The following is a 13,376-nucleotide window of genomic DNA, read 5'->3' as shown; positions in this document are numbered from 1 at the left end:
CTGTTCCTAAAGTAATTTATGTGCCTTATATTTATTTACCATCATACAAACCTATAAGGCTGTGGCCCCGTCATCAACAACAGAACACATATCCTTGAAATTTTTCAAGTTGACCTGATGCCTTTTAAAATTGCTAAATTGAAACTGTCAAATAAGGAATATTCTCATGTGAGATCTTGATATCAACTCTTCTTATTTTCCTTGTGACCACATATAAAGCAAAATCACTCATTTTTATTTTTACAGATTTTTACATGAGTTAGCCCAGATCCCCAATTTTGCTGAGCGTGCCCAGTGCATAATCTTCAGATCTGTTTTTTCTGAGGGCATCACCTCCTTGCACCGAAAAGTAGAGATTGTCACAAAAGCTTCTAAGGTACGTCTGCTGTGCAGTTTGAAAGCTAGCCTTACTCTTATGGGGAATGAAGGAGGAAATCGGGAGAGGGAGAGATTAAGGCTAATGCTGTGTAGAAACCCTTTTGGACTTCATGTTGTGTGCTTTTATAAGGGCAAATGTGATAGTTACAAGTATGTGTGTGCCCCTATGAGTGAAAGAAGGAGGGAGTGAAAAGAAGGTCCAGACTGGAGAAGAAAAGGAGGTGGAGGAAATGATAATAATAATAATGATAAAATAGGAGAGGGAAAACAAATGAAATAGGGAGCTGAAAAAAAATTCTAAGCATCTTGAAATTGTAAAAGTTAATAGACATACAACAAACACTTAATAAACGTACATTTTAAAAACTTAATAAACATAACCTATGGCCTTAAAACGTGTTATTATAGCTTACCTTTGAGGATCATACCCACACTTGCTACTACACATTTAACAATATTCATTATATAGATCCATACACCCAAACCAGATCCTGAAAAGATATTAAACTTCTTTCTATTCAGAAGTCATCATAGGTTAAGCCTAACTATTCCAGCTCCATTTTATCAATCATTAAATACTTTAAGGTAAGTATTAAAAATAACACTGGCTCAAATGAAAATATGAATACCAAAATTTAATCCTTAGTAAGAACATTTTATAATTTCATTGAGTAGGAAATGATGGCTGTTAATCCTTTATTTCAAAGACCTCTATGTCTTAGTAAAGTATATTTTTTACTTTGCATTAACCCTATAGGGGTTAAACCACCAAACAATCTATTGAGTTCTTCCTAATAAATATTCATATTGAATGGACGTGGGTACATTTGGGGTTCAGACCATAATAACTAGTATTTGACATTGCAGGGTTTGCTGCACATGAAGAGTGTGAAGGACATCTTAGGTCTCATTCTGGCATTTGGAAATTATATGAATGGAGGAAATAGGACTCGGGGACAAGCAGATGGATATAGCTTAGAAATTCTGCCCAAACTCAAGGACGTCAAAAGTCGGGTATTTATTCATATTTTCATAGTGAGTTCCTATGATCTGCCATCATTTTCCTTCTATGCCTTTAATAACTAAAAAAAAAGTATTCCAGATTGTTCCTTTTATCCTTAATCTCCCAACAATAATAATCATTTAGTTGAGAGCATTGCTTTTTTTTTCTCCCTCTCACTGCTTTCTTTTGACTTTGGAGTAAAAACAGGTTTTGCTTATTAGACCTATTTTTTTTTTAATTTTAATTTCTTATGTGTGACAGCAGAATGCATTACGATTCATATTATACATATAGAGCACAATTTTTCATATCTCTGGTTGTACACTATTACACCTATTTTCAATGGTACAATCCCCAATCTCTATCTATCTCTCTCTCTCTCTCTCTCTCTCTCTCTCTCTCTCTCTGTAACATACATGATAAGGTATATTGAACTCCTAATGTAACAAGAGAGAAAAAGCACACAGAATTAGCCGGAGTGCAAAGGCTGTTGTCTGTTTGAACTTAGTGTTGGCTACTTGTAATTTACTCATTCTTGAGTGGCAGAGCACTAGCACCATTGAATCACCAATTGAGCTGAGCATTTAAATTATTCTTTTGCCCACAACAATTGGGCCGGGGTCTACTGTCAAACTCTCTGCGCCTGATTATCACTTGGCTCCACACCCCTGCAGAGCGACCTCTTTAGAAACAGCTAGCCCATATCTAGGCGTCCCATGGGAGGGCAGGGGGGTGGAAGGAGGGGAAACTCACAGGCAAATTAGAATTAGACCCCTGTGAACAAGACACAAAGGCTGCCTTGTGGGAGGGCCCGCTCGCCCTGGCCTCCCAGGGTCATAAAGTGGCATGGCTTTCCTTTTAAGCTGGCCCTGATTGTTTTTCACGCCATTAAGAACACACATTTTTTGAAAGGTGGGAAGGGAGGGATGGTTTTCTGTTCTAGTCCGCAGTTCCCTTTAGCGCTCCCCACCCCCTTCTGTCTTGGCTCTATGCCAGAAAATACTGTGCAAAAATTTTTTGTTTGTTTGTTTTAGCTGTTGTCTCAGAGGTCTCATAATTATCTGTTTAATTTTTTCCACAAAGGACAGTATATTGTCATTTTTTTGTATATCTGGCATTTAAAAAGTGGATAAGACCAAGAGGAGGGAGGAAAATCTGCCCCATCTCAAATAGAATTAAGACCAGATCTCACAAATAGAAGTATCAGCTCTCAACTATATACCATGGCAGATCTCACATGAATGATTGTCATTGGAGTTTCTCTTTCAAACCTAGGATAATGGAATTAATCTGGTGGACTATGTTGTGAAGTATTACCTTCGTTACTATGATCAGGTAAGAAACAGCATTATGTGGGAAGCTGCACTAATGGGGTTTCAACTTTTACACATTGTTGGCATTCAGAAATTGGATGATGGATAGTTGGATGGATGGATTTCAAGTCCAACATAGAATCTGGGAGCTCTCCATACTCCTTGGTTTTCAGATGAGAACACTGAAGCCAAGAGAAGCGTTATTACAGAGCACAAACCTACTAACTCTCAATTTACTGTATAATGCAATTCAGAAAGACCCCTAGTTGCCTTAGTGCCTCCTAACCAGACTGCAAGATTCTTTGTGAACTCCAGATCCATTCAGTAACTGGTCGTAGTTTTAAAACTGGATTCTGCAGTATAGAACAACATTTAGAAAATAAGATGCAGTAGAAGAAAGCCCAATATTTTACCACTAATGCTTCTGTGAGCAAATTGACATAGAATTTGAAAACAAAAAACAAAAAAAACATTCTTTCTGGTTGGGTTGTGTTTGCAATTAGAAATAAACATGTCTGTAAGAATCCACCTGAGCACAATTTTCTGTCTCAGAAAATATTCCTTTTCCTTAAACCAAAAACAAGGAGTCCTAACTTTGAGAAGAAAGAGGGACTGTTATTTAAGTTGTTGAGAAATACAGTAACCAATATGAACCGAAAAAGTCTCAGAGGAAAATGTTGTCGGGACTCCTGTGTAACTAGCCATGCAAGCTGTATTCTAGGCATAAGGAAAGAAGAACAAAGATCCCAGGCCTTGTTCTCGAAGGGTCTACATTTTACACAGCAGACAACAGACAAAGCCCTCATGAGCTCTTTAATGATTCCTGTTACCACTTCCCCCGCAAGTGAGTTCTCAGTGTGTCTATAATCAGACTGATCATTCCACCCTCTCCAAACTTCTTCCCTATTTCTATCAAGGATATCATGAATTTGGGTCATTCAGACATGAAGGCATATGCTCGTATTTGGTTCTTCTCTGTCCTTCAACTAAGATGTTTCCAGTGTCTTTCCATATTTTTCCTTCCTACTTCCCTCAACTCTCCAAGGCTTTCCATTAACTCATATGGAAAATTTCAGTGCTTCCCAGCTCTTCACCCCACCTCCATATAGTGCCGGGCTAGGCCATCTCAACCTACAGTCTCTTTACCTGTGGCTCTGATGCCACTTTTTTTGCTAAAAAAAAAAAAAAAAAAAAAAAAATGGCTTCCCCATTTTCAAGTAAATTAAGACTCTACCCAATTTAATTCTGATTTTTTACAACCACACTTTTATTACTCTTCACTTATTCTGTGATCCAACCCAAGACCTGCTGTTTTCCAAACACACCCCAGGCTTGCTTACTAATGTGTTTTCACTTCTGATGCTCTCTCTAACTCAAGCGTTTTTATAAATTTCCCTTTTCTCCATTTTAGAAATAAATCTAAACATCCTTTGGGAGAAAATTCCCAATGACATGATTAATATATGTATTATATATTTACCCAGAAAAGTTTAGACCCTTGAGAAGAAAATTGACATACTTTTACTGAGAATCATAAAAAGTAGCAAAAACAAAAACAAAAAAGACACAGACATGTCCAATGGGTACATGGAAAAATGTTCAACATCATTAACCAACAGAGAAATGCAAATCAAAACCACAGAAAGATCCCCTTATACCTGTTAGGATGGCCACTATTAAAACACATATACACACACACATAATAATTGTTGTCAAGGATGAGGAGAAATTGGAACACTTGAACAATATTGGTGGGAGGTGTAGATATTCTGGAAAACAGTAAAAAGATTTCTCAAAACATTAAAAATAGAACTGCCATATGATTTAGCAATCCCACTTTTAGGTGTTTATCAAAAAGAATTTAAACCGGGATCTTGAAGAGTTATTTGCACTCTCATGGTCATTGCAGCATTATGAACAATAGACCAAGATTTGGAAACAACCTAAATGTCCATTAATAGATGAATGAGTAAAGCAACCATGGCAAATACTTACAATGTAACATTTTCAACTGCAAAAAAGAAAGAAATCCTGTCACATGCTACAACATGGATCAACCTTGAGAACTTATGCTGTAGAAAGTATTCCAATCACACATATTACATGGCCCATTTATATAAGTTTGTAAAGTACTTTAGGCTCATAGAAATAGAAAATAAAATGGTGCTTGCCAGGAGGTGGGGGAAGACAAAAAAAGGGGAGTTGAAGTTCAATCAGAATACAAGTTTTAGTTGTATAAGATATGAAAAAGTTCTGGAGATAAATGTATAACAATATTTTTTTTTCTTCCCTCTCTCTCTTTAATTTTCCTGTATTGGCAATTGAACCTAGGCCAGGGCCTCATGCATGCTAGGCCAGAACTCCATCATTGAGCTACATTATCCCTAGTCCTTTTTTATTTTTATTTCTTATTTTGAGACAGGGTCTGGCAAAGTTGCTTGGGCTGACCTGAAATTTGAGATCCTCCTGCCTCTGTCTCCCAAGTCTCTGGAATTACAAGTGCATGCCATTACATCTGGCAAAACAATATTGTACACATAACAACTTAAGATAATAGGTCTGTGGTATATGGTTTTTTACTACAATAAAAAGAAAAAGTAGCATGTACTCTCTACTGGAAATACTGGTTAAATTTTTTAATCAATCTTAGAAATTGACAAAATGATTTTAAATATTGTATGTGAGAATAATTGGACAAAACTTGATTAGGATTAAAAAATAACAAAGAATAATTTGTTCATATTTTTAAGTATAATGTAAAAATAAAAGTGTGGAATGTTAGAATAATAGGTCAAAAAACTTGAAATGGAAAGGAGATCTCAGAAATGAACCCAATAAATGTGTTAAGTATGAGATAAATGAGTAATTTCAAGTAATTGGGAAGAGGAAGAAATTCAGTTTTCTTTTCTACCATATACCAGAGACCAAAATAAAATTTAAATAACAAGAGTTATATGTAAGAACAAAGAATGAAATCACAAAAGATATGTAAAAAAATATAGGTAAATAGTTTTCTGATCTTGGGGTAAAAAGTCCTTTCAAAGCATTCAAGCTAAAGCAGAAACCATAAAAGGTGAGAATTATAACTTCAAATTCATTAAAGCAAAAAAAAATAATTTATAGTGGAAAAACTTTAGTATCTCAAAAATGACTTAAAGCCAACTTCTAAATAACACAGTGAGGAAAATATTTGCAACATAATTGATACTGAGCTATTTGGAAATCAATAAGAAAAAGATAACTTATCCCTTCTCATAAAAATATGATAAGAGACCCAGAAAATAATTTACAAAAGACAAAGGTATAAATTGCCCACTAGATATATATAGAAGGGCAATGTGAATGGATCAAACCTTTCCCAGGACTTGCACCTGTAGTTAATCAGGTTATTCTCTGTTAGGGTTTCTGAGTCAAATGGTGGGACTAGCCTGCCCTTGACTCACTAAACTATATATCCTCTAAAAGGGGTCTTTACAAAAATCCTCATGAAGTTGTCATGTGCTTGTCATGCTACACAGGTGTGCTGAGCTAGCAGGGTTTTGACCTCACTATATCAAAAGTCTTAGAAATATGCATAATTTTTTTTTCTTTTTTTTCTTTTGGTGGTGCTGGGGATTGAACTCAGGGCCTTGTGCATGGGAGGCAAGCACTATACCAACTGAGCTATATCCCCAGCCTCTGCATAATTTTTCTAGGAATTTGTATCCTAAGGAAATAAGTATGGTTTTTGTCACTATCCTATTTATAGTAAATAATTTGTAATGACAAAATACTGGAAAATTTTTAGTATGTGTCTAATGGCTGAGACTAAGGTCAAATAAATTGTGCTAGAGTTATACAATGGAATAACATGTTTCTGTTGAAAGTGTATAGAGGAAAACTTGGTGGCATTTGAAAGTATGCTTGAAAGTATTTTAAATTACATGTGTGCATTTCAAAATTGTATGTGTGTATGTATATAGATGTACACATATATAGTATAATCTCAAGTATGATAATATAAATGTATATAAATACATAAAAGAACTTGGAAAGATATATATTAAAATTTTTTTAATTATTTCTGGGTGTTAGGATTATAAGAATGTTTTTACTTATTTGTTTCAATGACTTAACATAGTGAACATGTTATCATCTTATAAAGGGGAAAAAACATCATCAAAAGTGTTTTAGTCTAGAGCTGCAGTGGTAGCTCAGTGCTAGAGAACTTTCCTAGTACATATGATGCACTGGATTCGATCCTTAGCATGTCATAAAATAAATAAATAAATAAATAAAGATATTGTTTTTAAATCATTTAGTCCAATCAATCCTACCTGCTCCTTCCATGACATTTTTGTCCTGACTTTGGAAGAAAGACTGAAGCCCTCATTTGGGAAGCCTGAGGACATTTTTTTAGTCTTTCATGATAACATATCTGCTTTATGTATACATATGTAAAAGCACTAACTCCTAGCATTGCTCCCTGAGATCCAGAATTCATGTTGGTGCCTTTTTAGTGTCTATGATATAAGGCTCCAAAAAACTGTTGCTGAGTTGGGTATATTGTAAATATCCACAGGACTGTGGAAAAATGATATCTGTAAAGAACTAGGTGTGAAGAGATGAAAGCTGATTTCTGGAGTAGAGAAATTATTGAGCTTCAGAAAATTTAGAAACAGCAATCACATATGTATATACCCTAAGCTGACAGTGTGGCAGAAGAACTGTCCTGAAGACTCTTTAGGAGATAAAATTTCTAACACTAGATTAACAGATTTGCCTGGTACTGTCTACCTCTACCAACTTTAATGCATGGTACAGAAAGCCAGAATTGGCCTATGAAATACAATTGTCGTGAAGAGAGCAGAACCTAATGGAACTGAGTTCACGGAGGAAAATCTTATAATACGAAAAGTTGTAAATGTGGGATGGGCCCAGTCAAGGAAAAATAAGAAGTCTGCATTTGTGTGGTGCTCTCCTGGCTTTTACCAAGCAAAATGCATTTCACTCAACGAGAGTGTGGAATTATGATTTATGAAGCCATCCTTTCCCACAAGGAGCAAGAGTGATGATGTTTGTGGTTAGTGGTGATGAGCAATTAGCTGAGGAAAGGTGGTTCCTGCTCCAGGCTTCCTGCCTCTCATGTCTAGTGTTAGGTCCAAGCCTAGGTCTGTGGAGGTTCAAGAAACCCATGAAAGTCATGTCTTTTCAACTCTAATTGAGCAGCTTTCACAAGAGCTACTACCAGCCTTATTTCTTAGCAGCATTTTCTCTTTTTTGTAACTTAAAAAAAAAAAATGTTGAAACCAGGGCTGAGTCTGATAATGACTTTGAAAAAGAGAAAGATATCATACCCCAGTTCTTCCAGTGTAGATGACCAGGGGATTTTGTGGTCAGCACATTAGTTGTTGTTTCATCTTAGCACTCAGACCAAGGGTGCTGCTCCCACTGCTTTTAAAGTACTAAAATAAATAGAGGAAGATGAAAAAAATATATATATTATATTCAGATAAAATGAGGAAAACCATCATCTCCTAGATTCCCAAATGAAGGTAAAGGCCTTAAAGGGAAGGGGAGGGTCCAGGGGATTCTCAAAACAAGAAGAAAATATGGTTATAAATTAGGGTTCTCCTGTTAAAGGTACAGTTTTTCCAAAACAGCATTTTGCAGACAGCATTCACCAATTTGATATTGATACACCAGACACTAAGAACAAGATCCAGTTCCTGCTGTGGAGGAGTCTGTCATCTAATAGGGATGATATACGAGCTAACACCACAATTTTTTAATTAGTAGAGCATTTAATATATGATAATGTAGTTTCAGGGCCTCTTGAAGTACAGGAGAGAAACATACAAATGCTGGGAGTTTGGGGAAGTCTTTGAGGAAGTGACATTTGTTTTGAGACGTGAAGGATGAATATGAACAAGAAGGTATGGGAAGGACTGTAAAGGGACAGTTTTATAGACAAAGGCCTGGAGGCAAGAGACTGTGGCCTTTCTACTGTTCATGGAGGTTTGGAACAGGGAGTTGGAGATGGGGGAAGGCAGAAGTAAGGCTGGACGTGTAGACAGAAGCCAGATCATAAAGTGCCTTGTAAAGCAGTTTTAAAGTTTGGAATTAGTCCTAATGGCAGTAGAGAAGATGGAATGTGAAGGAAAACTGGCAAAGTAGTGTGTGTAGAGACAGGAATAACTGAAGGCTGCCTAAGATATGCAAGATACAAAGCTTATATTAAACAATTCAGGAAGAAGGCAAGCTAGGCTGGAAGAGATATTTGAAGCTCAGCTTATGTTTCACTGTGCCTGAAGATTTTGTCTTTTAAGATGTTTCTCAGCTAGGATTCTCTATCATGTATAGCTGTGGAGTTTGTTAAAAACCACACCCAACATGCCCTCAGTAAGTATCTCCTAAGATAAACCAAACAACATTTGGAAAAGCTTTACATATACACAAAAAAATCTGATCATGCTCTCACTAGAACTTCAAGCTGCAGAGAAAGGTAGGTAAAAGCAAAGGGTGGGCTTCCCTTCTTCTCCAGTTCAACCCATTGGCATACCCAAGTGTGGGCTACCTAATCACTAGAGTGGGTAACTCAAACTGGGACTGTAAACGTAACTTCTTTCATGCATTTTCCCATGCCTTGTTCCATGGGAATCGAGTGTCGTAAGATCAAGACATACCTGGCAATTTCTCTTTGACTTATAAGGCAAAATAGAATGCATGACATGGCCATAGCTGACCTCAGTGCCAGTAAGACCAAAAATACATTGTGAGCTGTGAAAGTGCTTAAACGTAGCGAGTCCAAATATAGGAATAGCAGAGTGTTCCAATGATTCTTATTTAAACATGAAATTTATTTTTTTTTCCTGACCGATGCTTTAGATTTTCACCTGAAAGTGATAACCAGGAAGTAGAATGTCCTTTTGTTTACCATATCTTTTAGGAAGCGGGAACTGAAAAGAGTGTTTTCCCCCTGCCTGAACCACAAGATTTCTTTCTGGCCTCCCAAGTCAAGTTTGAAGACCTCATAAAAGATTTGAGAAAACTGAAGAGACAACTGGAAGGTAATAGGAACTGTTCTATTATTATGATAGCAGCTAAAATTGCTTTAAAAAATGCCTCAAGAGAATTATTTATATCTGGCTCACGAGATGGAATTGTTACAGAGTTCAATTATGATCCACTGCTGCCTTCATGGAACTTCGCATCTCTATTCACTGTTTGGAGGAACTATATTTATGTATCTTTCTCTCTTATTAATGGTGATCATTTGCTTATTATGTCTACATTTTGTCATATCCACATTTTCTAACATTGAGTAGTTAAAACTTTAATAATAATGATAGCACCAACCATGTTGGTAACAATCCTAATAAATAGGAACTACACTAACTCAGAAAAATTAGGCTTACATAACTTTTGTTCACACAATCAGTAAGAAGCAGATGTACTGAACTCTAGTCAGGTCTATCCAAATAGAACCCATGCGTTTTCTTAGCTAGTTTCTTTCCTGCTTAATACATCTGCATCTGTCTACGCACATGCATACACACACACAGGTCTCTGTATATTTGATTTATGTATGAGTCTAATAATGATAATTACACTCTTGGCAAACATTCTCCTTTAGTTTATATTTTTAATTATTATTCAAAACAAAATGCTGAAAGCTCCTTCTTATTTTTTTTTTTTTTTTTAATGTGAAAGTAGGTCTCATGTGGACAGGAATTTTCCTTTGGCATTTTTAGAGTCTTATGTTTTCACTGTGAAGGTATCTCCTTGTCCAGGAATATAAACCCTCACCTTGGAGTCTCTGTAAGTCCCCTGATGCGCTCCAAGGAGGACTCAGGGAGCGTGTTAATGTGGAAATGGGACTTGGTGTGCCAGAAGGCGAGCTTGAGGAAATGGAGAGCTTCAACCAGGAATATTTTTACACTAAGACATAAAATAAACATTTTTAAAATGTTTATTGTGAAAGAGTGCTCTGAAACCTAAGTCTCAGGCTGAGAACAGCTTGGAAATGGAAGCAGAGTAGGAAAGATCTGCTCCCGGTGGCAGAGAGAGCCGTTTAGTTTTTTTTACTTTGGGCATAAAACTTGCTTAAATAAGGATAGTGGTTACAAGTGAATATTTTTACCTTGTAAATTATTTTTAAAGTGTGTGAGGGCTTTTTTTTTTTTTTTCTCCTCCTGTTGATGTGGCTGAGAGAGTGACTTCAACCAAACGAGTATACTTTGTTCAGGAATATGATATAGGAACTTATGGTCATTTTTATCAATCTCTTGAAGAACTGAGAGTTTTATCCTTGTCTAAGACAAGGAGCTTGATGTGTCTCATAATAAAGCAGAGTAGACCATCACATGGAAGGTTTTTTCCTGTCCCTCTATGATGGCAGAATTAGGGCCCAGACCAATCCTCGGGAAAGCAGCTTTAGCAATGTTGAGGAAGAGCCATTGTTTACACCTTGGGCAGGATCTGAATGCCCATCTCCTGTCTCTTTGCCCCTTATAAAACCCTTGGCCTGACCCCTGTGTAGACTTCTGAGAAGAAACCTGATCTCTGTTTGATCTTTCCCCTTCTCCTTCCAGGGGCTGCCTCCCCATGACATCCTTGTGAGTTTGATGATAAATAGTAAAGGGGTAAGAAGTGTGAATGAGGGGGAGAGAGGGGCAGGGTTTCCCCAAGGCCCTTGCTGTGGTACACCCCATTTCATCTTAGAGACTCTCAAGTGTCATTCTGTATCTCTCAGTACTCAACTGACACTGTCCTCAGCCAATTTTAAGGAAATACAAGAGCTTCTGAGGCTGGTGGAGCTGCCTTAGGAAGGAAAATGGAACATTGTCTGAGTTATTTTTCTTCTTTGAACGGGGACTTCTCCAAAAGACACAAAATACAACAGAAGTAAATGAGGAAAAGACTCCCACCCACCCCACACACATTGAATATTTAAACAAAAAACGCCCTGCTAATCTTTAGAGATGCCAGTGTTTTTAACACATGAAAGGTACCCAGTAAATATTTAAAGAAAATACAGACCCTGGGTTCTCTAATGAATTTCTTTTTCTTCTAAATACCATCTGGCAAGATGGCCAGAATCCTGGCGGTCCGTTTCATCTCACATCTCCATTCAGGTTTCACCTCCTTTTCCATAAGGCCTCAGTGTGAACCAAGATTGAATGTTTAATTGAAGAGGACATAATTTTCACACATACAGCAAAGATTTGATGAGGCTTTGAGGTTTATTGTAGCCATTAAAGTGTCGTAGCTGCTGGCAAAATCCCAGAAAATGTCTAAAGCTAAACCAGATGTGATTAGCAAATTTCAAGAAGCATCAGGCCCTAGTTCTTTAGCAGCCATGACCCTTTAGAGGAAACTTTTTTTGAGTAGTATTAATCACATCTAAACAGTACGGTGTGAATTAACTTGAGGTTGATGGTCATACAGATGTCACCGAGAGGTACAAAAGTTGACAATCAGCATCTTTCAGAGAGACAAACTTCTAATAGCATCTTTATGCAAGTAAGAAATCGATAATAGTAATAGCTACAATTTTTGTGTGATTATTATTTTTTCAGATGCTTTACATATATCATCTCTCTTAATCCTTACAATGACCCACCCTATGGAGCAGATACAATTTTTGACCTCTCACAGTTTAAGGAAGCTAAAGATCATGGTGCTCAAGCCTGGCCTAGTGATGATCTATCCACATTTTTAAACTGGATATGACTCAATACTGTAACCTATCCTGCCTCTGGCCTAGAAGTCTTCTTAACATGTTGGAAAAGAGAACAGAGAGGTGTATTTAAAGCATAAAATTCTATGAAGAGACGGATGACAGGGAGTTGCTAAAAGGCATGCACATTCCTAGAAATACATATGTAAACTCTCAGAAAAGACAGATACAGGGACGAACTTAATTTGGGTTGGGAATAGAGCTGGAGAGAAGTACAAGATAGATGGGTCTTGAAGCCAATAGATAAACAGTTTTGTGTAGGATTAAGAACAAAGGCTTTGGAATCAAATGTGTATTATTTACTGATTTGATGAAAGTTAGATCTTGGTAAGTACCATAACCATAAAAAATGTTCATTTTGGGGGGCTGTGTCTGGGGGGGGGTGGATAGCTCAGTGGTAGAGCCCATACTTAGCATCCGCAAGGTCCTGAATTCAATCTCCAGTGCCAAGAAAACAAAACAAAAATATTTATTTTCTCACTTGTAAAATGGGAAGATATGGTACCTGCATCATAGGAAAGAATAAATGCACAGTTTCTTCCTGAGAGAAACTTCCATAAAGCTGAGGAGGGGTGTGTGCCCTGAACTAGAAAGTTTGCAAGCTATAGCATTACCCATGCTTTTAAGAGTCCAGTTGGCTATGTTTGTGGAGCATCTAATTCCAGAGCACTGTGCTCCTTCTCCGCATTGTGAAGACAGAACCAAATCCTTGAGGCTGGGGACATGTTCCACGTTTTCTTTATTTTACTCCACATCCCTTAATCAGAAAATGATTTTGATTTCACTGGTACTGTGCTGTTTTAAGGAATAATTGAAAAATCACAAAACACAGCAATAGTTCCTTTCTTACTCAGCCTTGTTTGCTGGCCTTGTTTTCATTCACTCAAGGTATTTTACTAACTCGTATGTGGTAGGAAAAATAATGGCTCCCAAGGATGCCCACACCTGAATCCCACACCTA

At 37.0% G+C, this 13,376-nt stretch overlaps 1 protein-coding gene across 4 annotated transcripts in view; it reads left to right on the top strand.

The window, feature by feature from the left end:
• FMN1 (formin 1) overlaps positions 1-13,376 on the top strand; it is a gene marked incomplete at its 5' end in the record, with an annotated part of 399,390 nt that overhangs the window by 270,732 nt on the left and 115,282 nt on the right. For all 4 annotated transcript variants that reach the window (XM_081291956.1, XM_081291955.1, XM_081291954.1 and 1 more), the window contains 4 exons: positions 247-376; positions 1,246-1,392; positions 2,657-2,716; positions 9,623-9,743. In XM_081291956.1, the coding sequence (XP_081148082.1) occupies positions 247-376; positions 1,246-1,392; positions 2,657-2,716; positions 9,623-9,743 (458 nt within the window). The remainder of the gene's footprint in view (positions 1-246; positions 377-1,245; positions 1,393-2,656; positions 2,717-9,622; positions 9,744-13,376) is intronic.

This window comes from Spermophilus citellus, assembly GCF_964194105.1.
Source record: "Spermophilus citellus genome assembly, chromosome: 4".
NCBI classification, from domain to species: Eukaryota; Metazoa; Chordata; class Mammalia; order Rodentia; family Sciuridae; genus Spermophilus; species Spermophilus citellus.
The sequence above is the reverse complement of the archived record's forward strand: the minus strand, read 5'-3'. Positions and strand labels throughout refer to the sequence as shown.